A 24,957-nucleotide genomic window follows, 5' to 3' on the forward strand; every position below is an offset into this window, starting at 1 on the left:
GTTTGCATTTTTAAATAGTCAGTCAATAAGGTAGCAGTAGGTAGTGTGTTTATTTTTTAAAAGTCTGCCTGACTATTAAAGTGTCCTCCAGACTTTTAAAGAGCTAAGTGTTTTATTTAATAAATAACTGAGTGCATTGTATTGAAAAACAAAAAAAAAACACAAAAAAAAAAAAACCCAACAAAAAGTAGCCAGAAGCTAGAAATAAGCTAGGAGCAGTATATACCAAAGTAAAAAAGTTGAATAGTTCAGCTCAGTTACTCACCTTGGAAAGGTGTTGAGGTAGTGTGATTAGGTTTGAATAGGGAACAACATTTGTTAATCAAGGGAGCTGTGAGTGACTCAGGCTGACTAACTAAAGTTAGACTGTTTGTAATTCCCAACCCTCCCACCCCTCACCCACCCACCCCAAGCTCATCCCTTAATTTATAGGCAGGTGCCACTTGCACATAAAAAACCCAAAAATAAAAAACCCCATCAACAAAAACTTTATTGAGAATTCGATCAGACCCCAGTAGGCCACTACCAGACATATAGTGAATTCACTAATACATTTAAAGGAACTTAGACACATTCCTACTCCCATAGCAACCTAAAACTTAACTAGGAACTGATCAAAATTGAGATGAAGGCAGCAGTCCAGCAGCAAGAGGGGGGCTTCCCAGTCTTTTGCATCGAGTGTCACATGTATGATTTTTTACCCACCGGTGAGAAGTTGTACATGTGCACGCGATGCAAAGAGCTCCTGGCTCTCAGAGAACGAGTCCGATCTCTGGAGGCTAGAGTGGCAGACCTGGAGGAGCTGATGGAGACAGAGAGGTATATAGATGAGACCTTCAGGGACATAGTAGTCCAGTCCCAACTTCAGACTGGCAGCCCTGGTGCTGCCTTGGAGGAAGAAGGTCTCATAATGGGAGAGCACCAACCAGATGTAGCAGGAAAGGATCCTGTAGCAAGGACCTGCTCTCTAGGTGATGCATTGTCCTTTCGCACTGAGGATATCTCCCCAAGGCCTACTGCCCAGGAGGGAAGGGTTAGGTCGGCCGTCATAGTTGGTGATTCGATTATTAGGAATGTAGATAGCTGGGTGGCTGGTGGGCATGAGGATCGCCTGGTAACATGCCTACCTGGTGCGAAGGTGGCGGACCTCACGCGTCACCTAGATAGGATTTTAGACAGTGCTGGGGAGGAGCCGGCTGTCATGGTACACGTGGGCACCAACGACATAGGAAAATGTGGGAGGGAGGTTCTGGAAGCCAAATTTAGGCTCTTAGGTAGAAAGATTAAATCCAGAACCTCCAGGGTAGCATTCTCTGAAATGCTCCCTGTTCCACGCGCAGGTCACCAGAGGCAGGCAGAGCTCCGGAGTCTCAATGCGTGGATGAGACGATGGTGCAAGGAAGAGGGATTCAGTTTTGTTAGGAACTGGGGAACCTTTTGGGGAAGGGGGGAGTCTCTTCCGAAGGGATGGGCTCCACCTTAACCAGGGTGGAACCAAACTGCTGGCGCTAACCCTTAAAAAGGAGATAGAGCAGCTTTTAAACTAGAACAAAGGGGAAAGCCGACAGTCGCTCAGCAGCGCATGGTTCGGAGAGATGTATCTTTAAAGGATACTAATGATGCATTAGAATTAGGGCATCCCGACAGTGAGGTTCCAATAATTAGAAAAGTAGTCCAAATGCCTGTAACTAAAAAACTCACCTGAGCTAAAAAATTCTAACTTATCCCTATCAATTAAAAAGCAGAATAAAAATACAATCAAAAAACAAACTTTGAAATGTTTGTATGCTAATGCCAGAAGTCTAAGAAGTAAGATGGGAGAATTAGAATGTATAGCAGTAAATGATGACATAGACTTAATTGGCATCTCAGAGACATGGTGGAAAGAGGATAACCAATGGGACAGTGCTATACCGGGGTACAAATTATATCGCAATGACAGAGAGGAGCAGTCGGGAGGAGGTGTGGCGCTTTATGTCCGGGATGGCATAGAGTCCAACAGGATAAACATCCTGCATGAGACTAAATACAAAATTGAATCTTTATGGGTAGAAATCCCTTGTGTATCAGGGAAGACTACAGTGATAGGGGTATACTACCGTCCACCTGGTCAAGATGGTGAGATGGACAGTGAAATGCTAAGAGAAATTAGGGAAGCCAACCAAATTGGTAGTGCAGTAATAATGGGAGACTTCAATTACCCCAATATAGACTGGGTAAATGTATCATCGGGTCACGCTAGAGAGATAACGTTCCTGGATGGAATAAATGATAGCTTTATGGAGCAATTGGTTCAGGAACCGACGAGAGAGGGAGCAATTTTAGATCTAATTCTCAGTGGAGCACAGGACTTGGTGAGAGAGGTAACGGTGGTGGGGCCACTTGGCAATAGTGATCATAATATGATCAAATTTGATTTAATGACTGGAAAAGGAACAGTGTGCAAATCCAAGGCTCTCGTGCTAAACTTTCAAAAGGGAAACTTTGATAAAATGAGAAAAATTGTTAGAAAAAAACTGAAAGGAGCAGCTACAAAAGTAAAAAATGTCCAAGAGGCGTGGTCATTGTTAAAAAATACCATTCTAGAAGCACAGTCCAGATGTATTCCACACATTAAGAAAGGTGGAAAGAAGGCAAAACGATTACCGGCATGGTTAAAAGGGGAGGTGAAAGAAGCTATTTTAGCCAAAAGATCTTCATTCAAAAATTGGAAGAAGGATCCAACAGAAGAAATAGGATAAAGCATAAACATTGGCAAGTTAAATGTAAGACATTGATAAGACAGGCTAAGAGAGAATTTGAAAAGAAGTTGGCTGTAGAGGCAAAAACTCACAGTAAAAACTTTTTTAAATATATCCGAAGCAGAAAGCCTGTGAGGGAGTCAGTTGGACCGTTAGATGATCGAGGAGTTAAAGGGGCACTTAGAGAAGATAAGGCCATCGCGGAAAGATTAAATGATTTCTTTGCTTCGGTGTTTACTGAAGAGGATGTTGGGGAGGTACCCGTAATGGAGAAGGTTTTCATGGGTAATGATTCAGATGGACTGAATCAAATCACGGTGAACCTAGAAGATGTGGTAGGCCTGATTGACAAACTGAAGAGTAGTAAATCACCTGGACCGGATGGTATACAGCCCAGAGTTCTGAAGGAACTAAAAAATGAAATTTCAGACCTATTAGTAAAAATTTGTAACTTATCATTAAAATCATCCATTGTACCTGAAGACTGGAGGATAGCAAATGTAACCCCAATATTTAAAAAGGGCTCCAGGGGCGATCCGGGAAACTACAGACCGGTTAGCCTGACTTCAGTGCCAGGAAAAATAGTGGAAAGTGTTCTAAACATCAAAATCACAGAACATATAGAAAGACATGGTTTAATGGAAGAAAGTCAGCATGGCTTTACCCAGGGCAAGTCTTGCCTCACAAATCTGCTTCACTTTTTTGAAGGAGTTAATAAACATGTGGATAAAGGTGAACCGGTAGATATAGTATACTTGGATTTTCAGAAGGCGTTTGACAAAGTTCCTCATGAGAGGCTTCTAGGAAAAGTAAAAAGTCATGGGATAGGTGGCGATGTCCTTTCGTGGATTGCAAACTGGCTAAAAGACAGGAAACAGAGAGTAGGATTAAATGGGCAATTTTCTCAGTGGAAGGGAGTGGACAGTGGAGTGCCTCAGGGATCTGTATTGGGACCCTTACTGTTCAATATATTTATAAATGATCTGGAAAGAAATACGACGAGTGAGATAATCAAATTTGCAGATGACACAAAATTGTGCAGAGTAGTTAAATCACAAGCAGATTGTGATAAATTGCAGGAAGACCTTGTGAGACTGGAAAATTGGGCATCCAAATGGCAGATGAAATTTAATGTGGATAAGTGCAAGGTGATGCATATAGGGAAAAATAACCCATGCTATAATTACACGATGTTGGGTTCCATATTAGGTGCTACAACCCAAGAAAGAGATCTAGGTGTCATAGTGGATAACACATTGAAATCGTCGGTTCAGTGTGCTGCGGCAGTCAAAAAAGCAAACAGAATGTTGGGAATTATTAGAAAAGGAATGATGAATAAAACGGAAAATGTCATAATGCCTCTGTATCGCTCCATGGTGAGACCGCACCTTGAATACTGTGTACAATTCTGGTCGCCGCATCTCAAAAAAGATATAATTGCGATGGAGAAGGTACAGAGAAGGGCTACCAAAATGATAAGGGGAATGGAACAACTCCCCTATGAGGAAAGACTAAAGAGATTAGGACTTTTCAGCTTGGAGAAGAGACGACTGAGGGGGGATATGATAGAGGTGTTTAAAATCATGAGAGGTCTAGAACGGGTAGATGTGAATCGGTTATTTACTCTTTCGGATAGTAGAAGGACTAGGGGACACTCCATGAAGTTAGCATGGGGCACATTTAAAACTAATCGGAGAAAGTTCTTTTTTACTCAACGCACAATTAAACTCTGGAATTTGTTGCCAGAGAATGTGGTTCGTGCAGGTAGTATAGCTGTGTTTAAAAAAGGATTGGATAAGTTCTTGGAGGAGAAGTCCATTACCTGCTATTAAGTTCACTTAGAGAATAGCCACTGCCATTAGCAATGGTTACATGGAATAGACTTAGTTTTTGGGTACTTGCCAGGTTCTTATGGCCTGGATTGGCCACTGTTGGAAACAGGATGCTGGGCTTGATGGACCCTTGGTCTGACCCAGTATGGCATTTTCTTATGTTCTTATGTTCTTATGTTCTTATGAATCAGTAACACTGGAGGTTCCTTCACTCAGTTTTGTAGAGATTATCCAACTGGTTCCTACATAAATGCAAGAGGTCAGATGCATGCATTGCTGACCAATCCAACAGTCTTCTAAATAATGCCTCAATAATCTATATTTATTTATTTATTTATTTATTTATTTTACATTTTTATACACCGCAATTCATGTAGCAAAGTTACATATCATTTCGATTTACATTATAACATTAACATGCATAAAAGATTGTGATTACATTGCACAATCTAACAGCAGTTGACCTAAAACTTTAATGTATATTGTCCTTTAGTGTGAATTTATGCTTCACTCTCCATGAGAAATCCTCATGCCACAATATTTTTAAATATTCACCTGAATGTGTCCTTGCAGTGTCCACTTCACCACTGTGGGAAATCATTCAGCAAACTCCAAATTAGAAAGATTTCCTGAGAAGCTTTGGTACCTCACTAGATGACCTTTTTTGATCCCAGAATGAATGTTGTTTTCAGATTTCACCTTCATATTGATGTTATGTTACATACTTGCAGATCTATTGGATTCAATTTGTTATTTTAATGTTATTTCTTAGACTGCCCCCTAGTCCTTCTATTATCTGAGATAGTAAATAACTGATTTGCATTAATGTGTTCAAGTCCTTTCATGAATTTGCAGACTTTTATCATTTCCCCCTCAGCCGTCTCTTCTCCAAACTGAACAGCTCTAACTTCCTTAGCCTTTCCTCACAAGGAAGCCATTCCATCCCTTTTTTCATTTGGGATGCCCTTTTGGGTGCAACTATATCATTTATTAGATGCAGCGACCAGAACTGCACACAGTACTCAAGGTGCAGTCTCACCATGGAGTGATATAGAGGCATTCTGACATTCACTTCCTAATAATTCCTAACATTCTGTTTGCTTTTTTGACCACTACCCTCCTCAATAGTCACAAATTTAACCAGATAGAGAGTTCAGGTAATACAGAAGCACAAACCCAGCCTGATCTTTTAAACAAGGTTTTCAGGATATCTCTAATAAATATGCATGAGATGTGTTTGCATGCACTTCCTATGTATGCAAATATTTATCACACACATTTAGACGTATCCTAAAAACTCAACTGGCTGGGGAGGGTGGGTCAGGACTGGCATGAGTTCCCTGTCTTACACATAAAAATGTGATGACAGAAAAAGTCCATGTAGCCTATGTCGCCTGCCCATCCTCAGCAATTATTTTAAAAATGACTCTGAAGGGACTGAGACTCAAACCTTTGAATCACTTTAGCCTGCTCTGAGCTCAATGCATTATTCATTGCACCACAGAGATTCAAAAGGATCCTTTCCCTTTCTGTGACTTTGGCATCACTTCTTTGATTGTTAAATTAAATTGTAATTAGTGCAATGGAACATTTGCCTATTGATTTAAGCAGCACATTTAAATGAACACCAATTCTATTTCCAATCCTCCCTCCTCCCCCTAGCTGTCCTTTCCTCTTTCTTCCCTTCCCTCTGCCCTTTCCCTAAATGTTAAGTTACAGTTCTATTCTATATATTGGAATTCCTCATCACTGCTTTGATGGCAGCAAGGCAGAAGATCTGAGACTGCAAATGGATCAACGACCCCCAGGCTCTCTCCTGGAAAGTAGCAGGAGTCATGGAGGGCACTGCAGGACAGACACTGCACCTCTCATATGCAAGCCTTGGGTTCCATCTATGAGGGTCATTTTCAAAGAAATTTACCCAGCTAAAAGCAATTTAAACAGATAAGTTGGCTTTCTGATATATTTCCCCTCAGAGTGCTGCTGAAAAACATGCATGGGATCCAGGGGCATTCTCAGGGCAGAGGAGTTAAACCGCACACATACTTGACATTTTGAAAAGTGTGTGTGGCATTTTACCCATCTCCCTCAACCAAAGCAATAGCAGATGCAAAAGTACATGGCTGTCTTAAAAAATTATTCTAAAGTGCACAGGCTAAAAGCAGCAGCCTACCTTGCAACAGTGCTGGCTGTTTGCAAATTCTCCATGTATGTGCATGAGGCTGGGATCCACATTGGGAATTATCATTCAGGAAGAGGATTCTGAAGTCATTGTAGACATACATTGAATTCCTCAGCTCAATCAATGACCAATTATGTTCAGAAAAGAAAACAGAATATTAGGGATTATTTGGAAAGGTTTGGGGAAGAAAACTGAGAATACCCCAATGCTTCTGTTTCACTTTTATGATGTGACCTAATCTTGAGTTTTGTGTTCAGTTTTGATGACCAAATCTCAAATATGATAAAGCTGAACTGGTAATAGTGAAGAGAAGGAGAATAACAATTATAAAGAGGATGGAATCGCTCCCCTATGAGGAAAGGCTATTTATTCAGCTCAGAAAAGAGATGAGAAAGATATGATAGATGAATTATAAAATCACGTATATTTATGGACAGATTAATAGGAAACATGTGTTTACCCTTTTGAAACTGTGCTAGGACTAGGGGATGCTACATGAAATTAACTTGTAGCAGATTTAAAGCGAGTTCTTATTTTTTCAGTCTATGCACAATTAAGCTATGGAATTTGTTGCTGAATGATGTGTTCAAGGCTAGTAGCTAACCAGGGTATAAAAAAGGTTTGGACAAAATCCTTGAGTGTGGGTTCATTAACAATTAATTATTAGCCATCTAGAGTTGGCGTTCACCACCTCTTATTTTTGGAGTCAGCAGCACGATGTGGATTATCCCATTAGGATCTACCAAGTAATTCTAATGACCCAGACTGGACATTTTCTACGAAAGACTCCTGGGTTTGATAGACCATGGTCTGATCCATCTTTACACTTCCTATGCTTTTATGTTCATCCCGTAGTGTGCATCCTCCTGCTATGCAGGCTCCACACTAAATCCTCCTACATGGACAATCTTCTGCTACTTTGCAGTTTGTCTTTCTATCATCAATAATCATGCTTACATACAAATGCTAATTAATAATTCTAATTTAGAAATCTGGTAAGGTTGATGCTTTACAATTTAAGTCCTTTCTTTTTAAAAACACAATCTCAGTTTTATAGTTGACTTTTTAGAAGGTTTGAAATCTTTGCATAACCGTCGAGCCACTTCCCTTCTGTATTTCTAAGCTGTTGCTATTCTTTTGCTCATGTTCTGTCAAGGACTTGCTTGATCAGATTTTTAGGCATCCTGAATCACAGTTCAGATCCTGTTTCTCTAATCCTTACTCAGTTCTAATGTTTATTGGGGTGCAGGGGTCAATGCATGCGGTTCCACCCCATAAACGTTAAATAAAAAAGGAGAAGTTGCTTACTTTGTGGTGGATGGGATCTGAGGGGGACACATTTATTTTTGGACATGATAGTGAAGCAGTCCAGAAATTATCCAGTTACTGTAGAGCATCCTCATTTCAGGATTATAATTGTAGCAAAGAATAAAATGACAAGCACATTCGGTATAAGAAGCATTTGCAAACTATATCTGAGAATAAATCAAATTGGATAACTTTAAGTATAGATCTGAGTCTATAGTAAGGAAAGTTCTGATCACTTACCTTTGTGGACAGTGGCTTCTGCATCTCTGGTAGAGGAGCCTGATGAGTGAGGAGTGTTTAAGCTCATTGATTTTCCCATTTGGGATATGATCCCTGGATATGCAGTACTTGTTAATTGTCTTCTGAATATTTTGACAAATTATGGTCCATTTGAGAAGAATGTCATCATAAATGAAAGCTTTTGAGAGTTGGTGTAGTACACACATAGTCCATTCCCTCTCGAGACTGGAAAGGAGTGCTCCATGGAGTAAACTATTTCCAAAGGCATGCTTTGTATTATAAGGGTAATTTAAAAAAAACAAACTTTGCAAATAGCTATTCACCCAAGCATATAGCATTGATTTATAAACCCTCTGTATAGGTTTGGGTCACCACTGAATTGAGGAGGTGCCTGTAGCAAAACTGATGACCTCTGCCATGCTGGCTGCACCAGGGGGCTGGATGTCAATGCTGGAGTGGCTGGAGCAGGACCAGAGTCCAGGTAAGCATAGAGTCACTTGGTTGAGGCCACCAAAGTCTCAAGATATTCCTGCTGCTGCTGCTGCTGCTGCTGGATCATGAGGGCTAGGTCCAGAATGGCCTGCAGGGTGGATGCCTCAGCTAGATCCATGGCCTTGGCAACCTGTTGTGAGTGTGGACCCTTGGCCAAAGATCCCCACAGGTACCCAGCATTGGAAGATGAGGCCAGATGGGAAGCAGAGGCCAGGAGGAGCTTCACCATTACCAGCCCATGTTCCCCACAGGTTGAGCCCTTGGGTGTCGAGGCCTGCTGCACTTACATGGGCTCTGAAAGAATGAAATCATGAACACAGCCAGATGAGGTGTGTGGCAACCAGGAGCCAGTGGTCCAAGGCAGGCAGTCAAAGATGTTGTCAGATTTTGTCCAGAGGTCAGAGGCAGGTGGCAGAAGACATGGTCAGGACCAGTCCAGAGGTCAGAGGCAGGCAGTATTCATAAAGTGTTGAAAGACTGCTAGGGCATTGCATAGCCCAAAGGGCATCACTGTATATTCGTAGTGACCATCCCTCGTATTGAATGCGGTTTTCCAGATATCTTCGGGTTGGATGCATACCAGATTGTAAGCACTCCTCAGATTCAACTTGGTGAAGATTCTTGCCCCTTGTAGGCGATCAAATAGGTCACTGATGAGAGGCAGGGGATAACGGTCTTTGTGGGTTATGGTGTTGAGCCCTCTGTATCAATACAATGGCATGGACCGCCATCCTTCGCTTCACGGGAGAATCAGAAGTACGAATGAAGCCTTTCTCTAGTTCTCCTTGATATACTCAGACATAGCTAATGTCTCGGGGTGAGACAATGGGTAAGTTCTGCCCTTGGGAGGTGTCATGCCTGGCAGAAGCTCTATGGAACAATTGAACTTGCATAACGGAGGCAAGGTATCCACCTTCTGTTCGAGAAGACGTCTTCGAACTCAGCATACTGAGTAGGCAAACCAGATAGAGTGGTAGACTTCATATGGAAACATAGAAATGACAGCAAAAGAAGACCAAATGGTCCATCCAGTCTGCCCAGCAAGGTTTTACACTTTTTTTTCATACTTTTCTGTTATTCTTGTCCCTTTAAATAATTTTTTTGGTTCTATTTCCCTTCCACCCCCATCATTGTAGATAGCAGTGCTGGAGCTGCATCTAAGTGAAATATCCAGCTAATTTGTTTGGGGTAGTAACCACCATAATAAGCAAGCTACTCCCACGCTTGTTTACCCAGCCTGTGCAATTCAGTCCTTCTTGGTTGTTTGAATATAAATCCTCTTTTCTTCATTCCCCCTGCTGTTGAAGCAGTGAGCTGCACTGGATATGAATTCTAAGTGAAGTATCAGGCTTGATTTGGGGTAGTAACCGCCATAACGAGCAAGCTACACCCATGCTTATTTGTTTTACTCAGAGTATGTAATTCAGTCATTGTTGGTAAATGTCTGAATAAAAAACATATTTTCTTCATTCCCCCTGCCATTGAAGCATGATGGAGACTGCAGGGGAGACTTGATGTAGACATTTCTTCTGGCATCGTGAACCACACTGCACCAACTGCAGGGAATGCCAATCGAACTGAGGTTCGTGGACCTGGAGTCAAGGCAGCCCCAGGATGACTGGATGTGTAGAACATTTTAACATATAGAAGGACATATCCTCCTCATGGAGAGTGCCCATGGTAAGATAGACAGCCACTGTTCAATGAGTGATGAGTCCTGGAAAGTGTTCCCCTTGAATAGAGGTGATGGGAAGACTCAAGTCCAATGGTTGAAGAGGGATATTCAGAAGCTTGAGGATGTCATCCATGATGAAGATGCCACTTGCTCCTCTTATCGCAAAAGCAGTGGTGGCGAAGGAGTGTGCCTCGATGCCCAGAGAGACTGGAATCAAGAGTTGAGGGCGGTGACAGTTGCGCCTAAGCTCGGGACCCCCGCTGGGCTCAAGCATTGCAGTTTTCTGGCCAAGCCAGGCAAAACTTCCGAAGATGTCCCTAAGTGCCACAGTAAAGGCAAAGACCCTCCTTCCTCCGATGAAGACGTTCGGTTGGAGTCAGTCACCCATGGATTACCTCCATAGGTTCCACCATGGAATACAGTGGTGATGCTGGAATCTTGGCAGGAGGACTTGAGACACGCATGGGATGCGGTGTTGGAGAGGGGGAAGCGTTTACATCTAGACACCTTTGCCAGAGACAATGGTCGATCTTCCCGGTGAGGGAAATCAGGTCCTCTAGAGATATGGGAGTCTCACGGACAGAGAGTTCATCTTTGAGAGCACTGGAGAGTCCATCTAGGAAGATGGCTTGCAGACAATCTTCTTGCCACCTGAGCTCAGTAGCCAGGGTCCTGAACTCCACCGTATACTCAGAGAGAGTCTGTGACTCTTGATGGAGGTGGAGTAGATCATGGCTGGCTACAGCTTGGTGACCTGGGTCTCCAAAGGTCTCCTTAAAGAGTGCAATAAACTCAGACAACTTGGAAAGCATAGGATCAGATATTTCCCATAAGGGAGAGGCCCATGCCAGAGCCTTCCCTTCCAGGCAGGAAAGGATGAAGGTCACCTTGGTTATTTCCTTCGGGAACAAGGATGGCTGCATGCAAATTGCATGAAGCACTGATTGAGGAAGCCACAATAGGAGTGTGGGTCCCCATTTTATCGAGGAGGTGCAGGGAGTGCCAAGGATGCTTTGGATAGATGGAGGCTGATATGCCCATGGGATTGGCCAGGGCTGTATCTCGCAGCTGGAAACGGAGCTCTTCCACCAAAGAGGCCAGCGATTCCAAAGCCCTGTGATGTTCCTTGACTGTAGCAGCCAAACCCTGTAGGGCCCTGGAAGTGGGAGACTCTGCTGAGTCCATGGCCACCTGTTGTGCTTGGAGGCAGTCCCTTGTCCTGGGGCAGCAGAGAACAACTCCCTGCTAGGGACCAGGAAGCAGCTGCCCCCAGGGGGCAGAGCACAGTAGGAGATAGAAGTTAGGATGAGCTTCACCACTGGAAGCCCAAGGTTCTCCCCCCCGGGGTGGAGCCCGTAGGGACCCGGGCCACTTGGACTTAGATGGGCCTCCCGGAGAGGTAGTAGAGAGGTGTGCCAATGATCAACAAGGGAGCATGGTCAGGCTTCACACTGTTGGTCTGGAGAAGCAAGGAATACACAAACAGCATAGATGACAACAAGGTACAAAGCCAGAATCAGAAGATGTGGTCAATCAGGCAGAAGACAGGAAAGTCAAGAAACAGGCCTAGGTCAGTACCAGAGAGACAGTCCAAGGGTACTATCTGGGAAGATGAACAGACAGACACAGGAACAAGTCTATGAATGCAGAGGCAACCTAGCACACAATACAATGCTGACGTTGATGGTAATCCTGCCAGGCCATGGATCTCCAGCCACTGTGGACTTGGAAACTGGACAGAATGGTAGAACTCAGGAGTCAGGCAACAGGAGTGAGGTCCAGGGTGAGCAATTGAACAGGACACTGATGTTCCAATTAGCCTGGATGTTCTTGGAACTCTTGAAGTGGGACCTTGAACCCACAGGCTTGGAATCAAATGTTCTTGGCTTCATGGATGTGGAGGCTTGAACCCATGAACTTGGAATCAATTTTTGGGAATGCCAGTGTGGGGGCTTGAACCCACAACCTTAGGATCAAAGTCTCTTATTGACTCTATGGAAATATCAGAGTCTCTTCACCTTAGCCATTCTGCATCTGCTTGCATGACAAGGAAGTGCAAGCAGGAACTTCCTTATGTAGTTCCTTCAATCAGGGCGCACCATGGAGCTAGGACCTGCCCCTGGCCCTACAAGAGGGCAGGCAGTCCACACGCGCGCCACGTTGGGGCGTGGCTAATGCCATGGGAGATGCTGAACTCCGGCTTGAGGCCTGGTACTCAGTAGAAGGCCTGGCGACCACCACCGCGAGGCACCGAGGCCTGGAGAAGCTCGCAGCTGCCACTGGGGAGGCCGACCTGGTACCTGCAGAGGAGCCAGAGAGGTGAGCAGCCCCAGACCGGACACAAAGCACAACATCCACTCTGTTACAGATTTTGATACAATCAGCAAAAATTCAAACCTTCCCTGACAGTCCTTCTACTATGTCACTCACACAAATGTTAAAAATTACCAGTCCAAGGACCAGTCCCTGAGGCACACCACTAGTAACACCTCCCTCCTCAGAAAAAGCTCCATTTAGCATATCCTTTGTAGCCACCCATTCAGGCAGTTTCTAACCTAGTCAGTTACTCTAGCTTCCATGATATTTACATGCAATGGGAACACACAGGACTGACAGCACCAGGCACTGAGTCCTCTTCTTTTCAGCTGCTGTGGGCCTTGGGGTTTCAAGAGTTAATGTAGAAGGCCAATATGATATTGGGGTTGCTCAAGCACCCACAACCATCATGGAACTGTATCCAAAATGTCTCCATTTTATAGCTTATAATTTTTTTCCTTGCCCTCAGCTAGGCCATCTTCATCTACATCTCTCTGCAGACATTAAACTGGCTACAAAAATGTCAGATTAACCTCACATCAGTTTCTGCAGTGCTTTCCTGTTCTGGTGGCTCAGACAGCAATGAAGTTAGTCAATAAAGGATATAGGAAGGCCACGTGACAGTGGTAAGCACAGTAGGTTATCACTGCCACTGACAGAGATGTGATAAATTGCAGGAAGACCTTGTGAGACTGGAAAATTGGGCATCCAAATGGCAGATGAAATTTAATGTGGATAAGTGCAAGGTGATGTATATAGGGAAAAATAACCCATGCTATAATTACACAATGTTGGGTTCCATATTACGTGCTACAACCCAAGAAAGAGATCTAGGCATCATAGTGGATAACACATTGAAATCGTCGGTACAGTGTGCTGCGGCAGTCAAAAAAGCAAACAAAATGTTGGGAATTATTAGAAAGGGAATGGTAAATAAAACGGAAAACGTCATAATGCCTCTGTATCGCTCAATGGTGAGACCACACCTTGAATACTGTGTACAATTCTGGTCACCGCCTCTCAAAAAAGATATAACTGCGATGGAGAAGGTACAGAAAAGGGCTACCAAAATGATAAAGGGGAATGGAAAATTTCCCCTATGAGGAAAGACTAAAGAGGTTAGGACTTTTCAGCTTGGAGAAGAGATGACTGAGGGGGGATATGATAGAGGTGTTTAAAATCATGAGAGGTCTAGAACGGGTAGATGTGAATCGGTTATTTACTCTTTCGGATAGTAGAAAGACTAGGGGGCACTCCATGAAGTTAGCATGGGGCACATTTAAAACTAATCGGAGAAAGTTCTTTTTTACTCAACGCACAATTAAACTCTGGAATTTGTTGCCAGAGGATGTGGTTAGTGCACTTAGTATAGCTGTGTTTAAAAAAGGATTGGATAAGTTCTTGGAGGAGAAGTCCATTACATGCTATTAATTTCAATTAAAGAATAGCCACTGCCATTAGCAATGGTAACATGGAATAGACTTAGTTTTTGGGTACTTGCCAGGTTCTTATGGCCTGGATTGGCCACTGTTGGAAACAGGATGCTGGGCTTGATGGACCCTTGGTCTGACCCAGTATGGCATTTTCTTATGTTCTTATGTTCTTATGCTCCCTGCTTGACTTCTAAAAGGATATGTTTGATTTTTCTGTTCTGTCAGTCTTGCATATCATCCAATCCTAACTTTCAAACCTATCCATGGTACAGGATTTGCATGTGTAAGTAGACACATAAAGATGAATGCTAGTGTTCTGTACACTGTGCTGCAGAAGCTGCATAGTTTAAAAAATCCCTCCTAATTCTGCTCTGAAAATATGTGTGTATGTATCAGTATGCACAAAGCAAAAAGAGGCATACTTTATCTTCCAATTTTATAAATATATGTGTGCACAATTTTGGTGCTTGAAAAGATTATCATTCCAATCTAATCAATACAATTGGCTTAGATCCTAAAACATTATTTAATATAGCCAAAGGCTTAACCTCTGTCAAATCTACTAAGCCGGTCCTTCCTGAAACATTATCAGCCAAAGCCTTTCTTTCAATTTAAAAATTGAAAAACTGTTTAAATTTCATCAGTGTTCCTGACTGGTTCAATTCTCCTCCAACTTCTCCAATTTCAATCTGGGATACTTTTCAGTATGCCTCTTCCTTTGAGGTCAATCAGCTTACAACCAAATCCAATACTACTTTTTGCCTTCACTTCTTTTGTTCCTCTGCCCTTTTTAAGGCTATAAAGAAACTTTATCTCCTATCGTTGCCCAATTAATCAATTCTTCTTTAACTGAAGGTATCTTTTCTTCCTGCTTAAAAAAAAAAAAACCACATTGTATGTCCACTGCTAAAAAAACACATCTTGATCACAATGACCCCACCAATTACAGACCCATTTTACATCTTCATTTTTTTACCAAAATTCTTGAGTCTTTAGTTCTTTCTCAGCTCATTGATTACCTTCAAAAACATGATATTCTTCATCCATAACAGTTTGGTTTCCATCATTTTCTTAAAACTGAACAACTTCTTCTCCTTCTCTTTCACAGATTCTCTCACAGATCCACAAAAGAGGCATAGATGCTGGTTCAATTCAACCTAGTTTCTTTGGATATATCATTCACGTTTGACACTACCAATCATCATATTCTTCTCTATCATCCACAAGAATGTGGTATTTCTGGTACTGTTCTTTGATGGTTTCAATCATTTTTATCTGATCATTCTCAGCAAATCAGATTTCAAAATGAACTTTCTTCTATTTCTTCTATCAAACATAGAGTTCCCCAGGGTTTAGCCCTATCATCTATGTTGTTCAGTGTCTACCTAGATCCTGTTTGCAAGCTTCTTACTACTCTTACTGACTCTTATAAACTTACACTGACAACATTCAATTCATTATTCATATTCATCCCTCCTGGAATGAAACTCTCATTCACATCAGTTATTGTTTCACTGCTATCAGCAGGTGGAGTAGCCTGAAGCTAGAGGCCACTGGAGCTTCATCTATACCAGCCCATGCTCCACTCAGGGTGCACCTTTGGGTGCTGGGGCTAACAGGACTTAGGTGGGCCTGAAGGTTGGATGTCGAAGGCAGGTAGTTCAGCCTAGAGCCAGTAGCCAGCAGGTGGCATAGTTCTATCCTGGACTGGTCCCAGTACAGGAACCTAAGCACTGAGGAACAAGGGTTGACTTGAAGTGATTGAGCAAAGAAAGGACAAAGCCTTAAGAGTCCATGTCCAGAGGATAGGGACGGAAGGTTCGTTGTCGAACTCAGGTGAGGGCTGGCAGCAATCAGGGAGTGTAGCAAGCAACATAGAAGATCTGGACACAAAAGAGTCTTAGCATAGCATAGCCTTCTTTGTGCCCTAACAATGGTTAGGGCACAAAGAAGGCAGGTGTGGTCAGTCGTAGCAATGGTCGAGGCGTGGAAAAGTCAGGCATGATCAGACGTGGCAATGGTCAAGGCACGGAGATGGCAGGCATGGTCAGACGTAGCAATGGTCAAGGCACAGAGAAGGCAGGTGTGGTCATCAGACCTAGCAATGGTCAAGGCACAGAGATGGCAGGCATGGTCAGATGTAGCAATGTTCAAGGAACGGAGAAGGCAGGCATGGTTTGACATAGCAATGGTAAAGGCATGGAGAAGGCAGGCATGGTCAGATGTAGCAATAGTAAAGGCACGGAGAAGGCAGGCATGGTCAGATGTAGCAATGGTCAAGGCACAGAGAAGGCAGGTGTGGTCATCAGACCTAGCAATGGTCAAGGTATGGAGATGGCGTGGTCAGATATAGCAGATGTCAGGCTTGGAGAAGGCAGTCAATGTCGGACGTAGCAGAGGTCAAGCTTGGAGAAGGCAGGCAAGGTCGGACATAGCAGAGGTCAGGTTGGAGAAGGTAGGCAAGGTTGGACGTAGCAGTGGTCAGGCTTGGAGAAGGCAGGCAAAGTTGGATGAAGCAGAAGGCAGGCTTGGAGAAGGCAGGCAAGGTCAGATGTAGCAATGGTCAGGCTTGGGGAAGGCAGGCAAGGTCAGACGTAGCAGAGGACAGGCTTGGAAAAGGCAGGCAAGGTCAGACATAGCAGAGGTCAGGCTTGGAGAAGGCAGGCAAGGTTGGACATAGCAGAAGTCAGCACCAAAAATCAATCAGAGTGTAGATGAGACGAACAAGGAATCAGGAACTTGAAGACAATCAGGAACACAGGACGAGGAAGCACGGAGGCAATGAGTATTCAGAACCAAACAGGGAACCGAGGAGACCTGTTGCAAAGGCAAAGCATCCATGTGAGGCCTGAACATTTATACGTTGAAGGATCTGATGTCAGCATCCGGGTCCGTGGCCAGGTTCCCGCCATGGGCCCTTTAAAAGAGTTACTGATGCTAATGGTGTCTCTCCACGAACCCCGCGAACCCCACGAACTCCACGAACCTCTCCACGAACCCCGCGAACCCCGCGAAGAGGCCCAATGGATGGAGGCATCCTGGATGGAAGTCCTGGGAACTGGAGCAGGACCAGAGGCGTTAGTGGGAGCCCGAGGTCAGAGCCAGTGGCCCACTGCCACAAGCGATGGAGAGCTGGAGCTTGAGGGTTGCTTAGAAAGGTGAGAGGGCCGCACCACGGGGCTGCCACGGGTGGCAAGCATAACAGTCTTGGTTAAAGTATAATAAACTGTCACTAAACATGCCCAAAACCATCTTTCTCTTTCTAGCCCATTCAAGCCCATTAAAGAAACTTTCATCTGCCTCCACAGTCATTCTTTCACAATACAAAAGCAAGCAAAAAGCCTAGGTGTCATAATTGACAATTTTCTTTCTTTCAAACCTCAAATAAAGCAAATCATTCAACATGGCTTTTACAGACTAAGAATCTTTCTTGGTCTAAGAAAATTGCTACATCCTCCAGAATTTTGAACTGCTCTCCATGCATCTATCTTCCCCATCTTAGTCTACTGCAACAGCCTCTATATTGGTCTTCCTTCCTCCACAATCTCTCCCATGCAGTTTTTGATGAACTCAGCTGCACATCTCATCTCAGGTACAAAACGCTATGATCACATCACTCACTGAACTGCACTGGCTATTCCTGAAAGAGTCAAATTTAAAATTGGTCTTATCATTCAAAAACTTATCAATGATATTTCATGTTCCAGGGCAAAAGCAATTCTCAATTTTTATCAACCAGTTCATAAAATTTGCTTGTCACAACACTGCTTCCTTGATGTTTCTTCCACAAAGGTCGCTCAACTGCACACAACTCATGAATGGTCTTTCTCTGTTGCAGGACCCACTTTCTGGAATTATTTACCTCTAGAAATTCAGCAGTGTGAATCTGTTAAAACACTTAGGTCTCTTCTCAAAACGTTTTTATTTCAATCAAGTAATTTTTATTTTACTTGACTGTTTTTGTATTCAGTTTTATGTTATTTATTTGTTTTTAATGAGTGTACTTTAGTCAATATGATTTTTGCTCATTTTTTTTTACCTTTTATTATGTCTGTCATTTCTGTTTGTTATCTAGACCTTCTTGTGATTAGGCGATTTATAAATTTAAATACATCTAAATCTAAATATTGATACATTTGTAGTGGTAATTATTTTATAAAGCATACATGTATATCATTTTGAGTATGCTTACTTGCACGCATACTTACAATAATCAGTTTATTGATACCTCCTTATCCAGTCCACCCACACCCTAACGCACTTCACCCTGAACCCACATTAGTTCACCCAGTCCTCCCACCCAAAAACTGCGCACAAGCATAGTTTCACTTCCATAAGACAGCAGGTGTTAATATAAATGAACTAGTTTAATTATGCATACATGTATATCTCTTCCAAAATAGAAAACAGTGCATGTACTTCTGAATCCCTTCCAGAATGCACCTAGACCATCTATTTTTCCCCAATAAAATCAACACATGAATAGGAAAATGTATACATACACTAGATGTTTTTAAAACAAGACGTTTTTAAAACAGCATATACATGCATACATGCTACTTACACTTGGATGTGCTATTTTATGCATAGAACCCCACTGAAATTCTCTCCTATGTGGGTAAATATCATGAGGGGAATAACCCTTTCCATGGAAGGATAATCTAATTTGTCTAAAAGAACTATAGGCTAGTAGTAGTTTGTATGTTCTTTGGCCAGAAGGGAAGTACATTGAAGTAGAGGATGCATTGTATCTTCGAATGATGAATTATCAGACAATTTATTTACAGTTTTATTCAATTTCATTAATCCATGTCTTTCTATGAAAATGTTCAAAATGCAGTACAACATAGTTGAATTAAATATACACAAACATAAAATAAACATAATTAAAATACTTTAATTAACAAATGAATATACCATCCATACAAAAAATGTATACAAACATAAAAGGCCATAATCTAAAAGATAAGGTCTTCATTTTGTAGAATGGTGAGAGGGAAGTTATCCAAATAATGTTAACCAGCTATCTTTATTCCATATATTTGTATCAGGACAAATCTCCCACTGAACATATTCATCTAAAGTTACCCAGATAAATTTATGTGTGTAGCTTTACTGCTCCTCTGTTTACTCCACATTTTAATTAGCTTGCAGACATATTTTGCTGCTCAATATTTGTGTACTTCACCAAATATATTAGAGATGTGCAGAGGGACCACATACATTACATTCGGTATTCATATTCGTCGGGGGGCAGATACGTTGCATTCAGCAAGGGTGGGCCCCCAATCCATTCATGCTTTCTATTCTTATTCGTTTCCCGGCTAAAATTTAATTAACTATAACCCCCTACCCTCCTGACCCCCCCCCCCCCCAAGACTTGCCAAAACTCCCTGGTGATCCAGCGAGGGTCCGGGAGCCATCTACTGCATTCACGCCATCAGCTGCTGGTATTCAAAATGGCGCCAATAGCCTTTGCCCTTACTATGTCACAGGGGCTACCGGTACCATTGGTCGGCCCCTGTCACATGGTAGGAGCAATGAACGGCTGGCGCCATCTTGTGCTCCTACCATGTGACAGAGGCTGACCAATGGCACCGGTAGCCCCTGTGACATAGTAAGGGCAAAAGCTATAGGGCCATTTTGATTACCGGCAGCCGACGGCTCGAGTGCAGAAGATTGCTCCTGGACCCCTGATGGACCACCAGGGACTTTTGGCAAGGGGGGGTCAGGAGGGTAGGGGTTTGTTTAAATTTGCTCCTTTAGACGGCAGAATAATTTGGTGAAGATTTGTTGTATTCGTGGGAAATCATGATACATTTTGCGACGCAACGAATACAACAAATATGGCCCTATACGTTGCGGATTGCCAATATGTTGCAAACGAATGCACACCCCTAAAATATATACAGTTCATCACTTTCTGCTCTCTCAGCAATCTACTTTTATACCTTTTTGAATACCCGTAGTCTTAACAGGGTTTTTCAACCAGCACTGGAATTAAAACATCCCATAATATCAACAACTTTGTAAAGGTACTTGGAAAAAACACAAAATATACTTGAAAACATGAAAATAAATGAAAATATTTTAAAAATCCCAAAGTAGATCTTTTTGTTAACAGACATTGCCAAAACAATCAGTGCTCTGTATATTGGGAGACTTGACTTTAACATCCCAATTCATCTGTCACCTTAATAAAATGCACAAAATAGTAGGGATGTGCAATCGTTTTTCCCGAATTAGGCAATTTCAATGAAATTGCCTAATTCAGAATGGTTTGGGAGAACTGAAAACGATTGAATTTTTCCCGAAATTTCTGAAAAAATTCATTTTTTAGTTAGTTCGTGCTAACTCCCTGTTAGTGCACAGTAACTCTGCCAGGTTAGTGCGCACTATCGGGAGTTAGCGCACACAAACACAAATATCGGGTCCCTGAAAAAAAAAAAACGAACTGTGTGAAAAATGAAATTCCCATTGGGGGGGGGGGGGGGCCGGCCTGAAATGAAGCCTAACAAGATATTTTTACCCAAAGCACATCTCTACAAAATAGTCCCATCTAAACAGGGTCTTCTTCATATTAATCTTTCAGGATGGTCACAGTGGGTCTTTGTTCAGGCCACATCTTTAACTTCTGTTCATGGGAGGTATTGATTTGAGGGGGGAAGAAGGTCACACAGTTCCCAGGCTAACTCATCTAACGCTGGGACCTCTTCTCCTCTCCTACATAGTGTGACTAAGCCACTGGGATTGATGGAATTAATCCAGCTGGAAGAAGGATCAACTTCTGTGGCCCCTGGTGCTGTTTTGGATTCAATCCTGATAACTACAATCACTCTACATTTAACCAATTAAAGAGAAGACTGTGAAGGAACTTTCCAATCCCCCTATCTACCTTTTCCCCTCTCTTCCCAACCCCTAACCTCCCATAACTCTTAGACATTTTTTTGTTTTACAACTCACTTCATCTTCCGAGGCGAAGTAAGTTGTGCACACTGGCTGGCTGGCAGCGTGCAAGTCACTAGGACAGCACAAAATGACACTGTTCTAGCCGGCACCCGCCCCGCCCCCTGTATCACCCAGACCCCACCCCCAGCCTGCCCCTTTCTGCTGTGTACCTGCAGATACACTCATGGCTGGGCCATTTTGAAAATGCACTCAGCACGCACTCGGCCCATCCACGCACATATCTGTCAGGATTTCCATACGCTGGCATTTTAAAATCAACCTTTTATTGTCTAAGAATCCTTCCCCTCAGAGAAAGGGAAAGTATCTTCAAGTAGCAAAAAACAAGTATTAGTGAGAGGAAAAAAATTAATTTCTTCAAAAATGAGAAAACTCCACACTTCTCTTTAAAAACAACAATATTCCATGTCTTCTCTTTCACTGTTTACTGGGCATAAAGTCAAATAAAGCCAAAGAATTCAACCCTAATTTTAGAAACTCCTCCAAATATCCAACAATAGAAAAACTTTGCATGTCTCAAAAATCTACCAAAAAATCCTTTCTTCTTAAAACTCCCAAACTCTCAAAACTACAAAAATCTCCTGGCTCAGTTCATAATGAAGCAACAAGGACCCTTCAAATGTTCTTCATTTTATGTAAACCGGATTGATTTGTAGTCCCTACAAGAACTTCGGTATATAAAAATTAAAAATAAATAAATAAATAAATGTAGTCAGTCCACCAGGGGAGCAGAAAAGCCACTGATTAATCTTCTTCAGTTGGAAGAAATACCCTTTGCACATGCTCAGGGGTCATTAATATCTCTGAGACACAGCCCACAAAATGGTGGGGTAAATACAGGGGGAAGACCCCAAAATGCAAAAAGAACCACCTTAGATCCTGTTAAACAGAGCATAAAAATAGAAGCAATGGATACAGCCTGCTCCTATTATCAAGCAATGAGGAACATATGAACCCCAAGTTCTGCTGCTGATGCAAATTATCCATGGTCTCAGGGCAGCACAAATTGTGCCTTTATAGCTGCATTTTCTCCTGTTTCCCTCTGCATTATGCAGAGTTTGTTGTTTTTTCTGTTTATTGATTTTTCACTATCAGCATTTCTGATATATTTGTATTTTGAATGTACAAGAGGAAATGTATTTCTGTTTTTCTGGTATTGCATTGCCTACACAGTCTGCCTTCTTATGGTTTCCACTTTAGTCCATGTGTGCATATTTGTGTTGAATAATTTGCATTTAGTGTGGGACTGTCTGGGTTCTTTGTGCATGACCTAGATGAGGTGGTCTGCTTGAGTGTAGGTTTTTCTGTAGGGATTTGTAGCAAACTCCTTGTTCTGCTTTCCAATCTGCAGTTCCCATTGTGAGGTGTATGGGTGATCTAGGGTGCATTCCAGTATTTTTATTCTTGCCTTTTTATAAAATAGGTTGTTGAATTATTGCTGTTCTGTTTAGATGTAATAGGTTTGTCACATTTGTGGGATTTTTTTTTGTTTTTGTTTTTTGCAGGATTTTATATTACTTCACATGCAGTGCCTGGTAATAAAGGACATTTGTCTCTGTTACTGAGATTATACCAGAAATGTAATATTCTGTTTTATATGGTGAACTGTAAGGGAAAGCATCCCGTTTAGCTCTTTACCCATTATTAAGAGTGATTTTGTGGGTATGGAGAATTTGTTTGCAGAAGTGGAGGTGCAGGATTTCTATTGAGTTGTTTCCCATTCTCTATAGAATGTGGTTAATGATAGGCACCAGACCTCAATCTGAAGTAAAAGGAATTTAAACATTTAATCAACAACAACAAAAAATGAAAATGTAAATCTTATTTTGAGTATGTTATCTCATTATATTGAAATGATATTAAACATTGTCCTCTTCTCATCTATTTATTTACTTTTTACTTTACAGATAATTAATTCTACTGTAGTCCTTGTAACAATGTATGTGCATGTTGGTTGCTGCTACTAAAATAATATTGAATATGTAAAATAAGTTTTTAATATGTTATTCAATAAGTAAATGTTATTTTGAAACTGAATAAAGATATCTTGACTATTAAAAAAATGTATAAAAATTAATTATGTTTTAATCAGTGATGAAGTTTCGGTGCAGAATACACATCAATCAAGTTGGAGTGCCCAAATAATTAAAATAATGCCATATTTCACTTATACAAATATTAATCATTCCAGTTTTTTGATAGATACTTTCTGTTGTTTCTGTCAGGCCTCAAAAGAATAATATAGCACTTGGGGATAAAAATGCAGCCCAGCAGTCCAGCGCTGGAGGTCAGGATAGCAAATATCTCCACCACCACCATGTACTTGCCCCTGGTGCTCAGATATGTTGGGATGAAGGACACCCAAACACTGCAGAACACCAGCATGCTGAAGGTAATGTACTTGGCCTCATTGAAACTTTCAGGTAAATTCCTTGCTAGGAAGGCTATGAGGAAGCTGATACCAGCCAGAAATCCCAGGTAACCCAGAACACAGTAAAAAGCAATTATTGACCCTTCATTACATTCAATTAGAATTGTTCCAGTTTCTGACTGCATGTTAAGATATGGGAATGGGGGAGCAGTGCCCAACCAGACACAACACTGTAAGACTTGAAAGAGGGAGCAGGAAAGAACAATAGAGTTTGAGACCCTGGAACCCATCCATTTCCGGAGCTTGCTTCCTGGCTTGTTAGCTTGGAAAGCCATGACCACAGTGATGGTTTTTGCCAATACAGAGGAAAGAGAGATGGAGAAAATAATGCCAAAAGCAGTCTGTCGGAAAATACAGGTCACCTGCCTGGGACGGCCAATGAATATCAAGGAGCAGAGGAAGCAGAGCATTAGGGAGATGAGGAGAATATAGCTTAGGTCTTGGTTGTTGGCTCTCACTATGGGAGTTTCTCGGTAATTAATGAAGATTCCTAGAATAGTTGCACTGATGAAAAAGAAGAAAATACTAAAAAAAGTCAAAGCTATCCCCAAGGGTTCTTCATAGGAGAGGAAGGTAATCACTTTTTGGATGCAGGCATCTTTCATTTCATTTGCCCATTTGTCTTCTGGGCACTTGGTACAGGTGTCAATATCTGAGAAGAAAGAATATTGTCTTAATACTTCATAGATAGCATCAATTTTAGGACAATGAATGAACATATTTCTCTTATATTTAAGAATGCTGTTGAAGTATAGTTTAGAATATCACAGAATTTTCAGTGCTCTGGTATTTCTAAGGCTTAAATATAGAAGCATCATTCAACTGCCATGCACTTAAGCCTTCACTTCTGAGTTAAATCACAGCTGGGTCATAGCCTAACCCTCATATCCCCACCTCATCAGTCTTGCTTGCTTCTTCACTAGAGCTTCTAACCACTCCTTAGGAGTATGGAAACTGTAACTTTGTTGCAACAGGGGTGGACAGTGAAGAAGGGGACTTGGAGGCTGGGGTCACAACAAATTTGTGTTACATAGCTGCTTTTTCTGTAGAATTAACAGTTCAAATTTTAAAAAAAATTCACCAATCACATACCATATAACCATTAAGAGAGACTTTCAAAATTCATGCTGTAAATAGGGAAGTCTCTAAAATGGCATTATACCATTTAAACAATTAGTCACTTTCATTTAGAAAGCATATTTTTTGATGCAAATAAAAGTTCTTGTAAGCAAAGTCTTTGATATCAAGGAACAGAACTTATCCATAATAGTCCAGTGCAGAAATGTAACTTGACTGTAAAGAAGTTGTTCTCTGGCCCTTTCAGGTTAAGTGTAATATTTG

The 24,957-nt window shown here is 41.9% G+C and overlaps 1 protein-coding gene across 1 annotated transcript in view; it reads right to left on the minus strand.

Annotated features, from left to right (window-relative positions):
- Nucleotides 1–23,363: 23,363 nt before the first annotated feature.
- LOC115082080 (vomeronasal type-2 receptor 26-like) overlaps nt 23,364–24,957 on the minus strand; it is a 75,487-nt gene continuing 73,893 nt past the window's right edge. Inside the window, exon 6 of the mRNA XM_029586345.1 lies at nt 23,364–24,268. Within this exon, the coding sequence (XP_029442205.1) occupies nt 23,364–24,268 (905 nt within the window). The remainder of the gene's footprint in view (nt 24,269–24,957) is intronic.

This window comes from Rhinatrema bivittatum, unplaced genomic scaffold (genome assembly GCF_901001135.1).
Source record: "Rhinatrema bivittatum unplaced genomic scaffold, aRhiBiv1.1, whole genome shotgun sequence".
Classification (NCBI taxonomy): Eukaryota; Metazoa; Chordata; class Amphibia; order Gymnophiona; family Rhinatrematidae; genus Rhinatrema; species Rhinatrema bivittatum.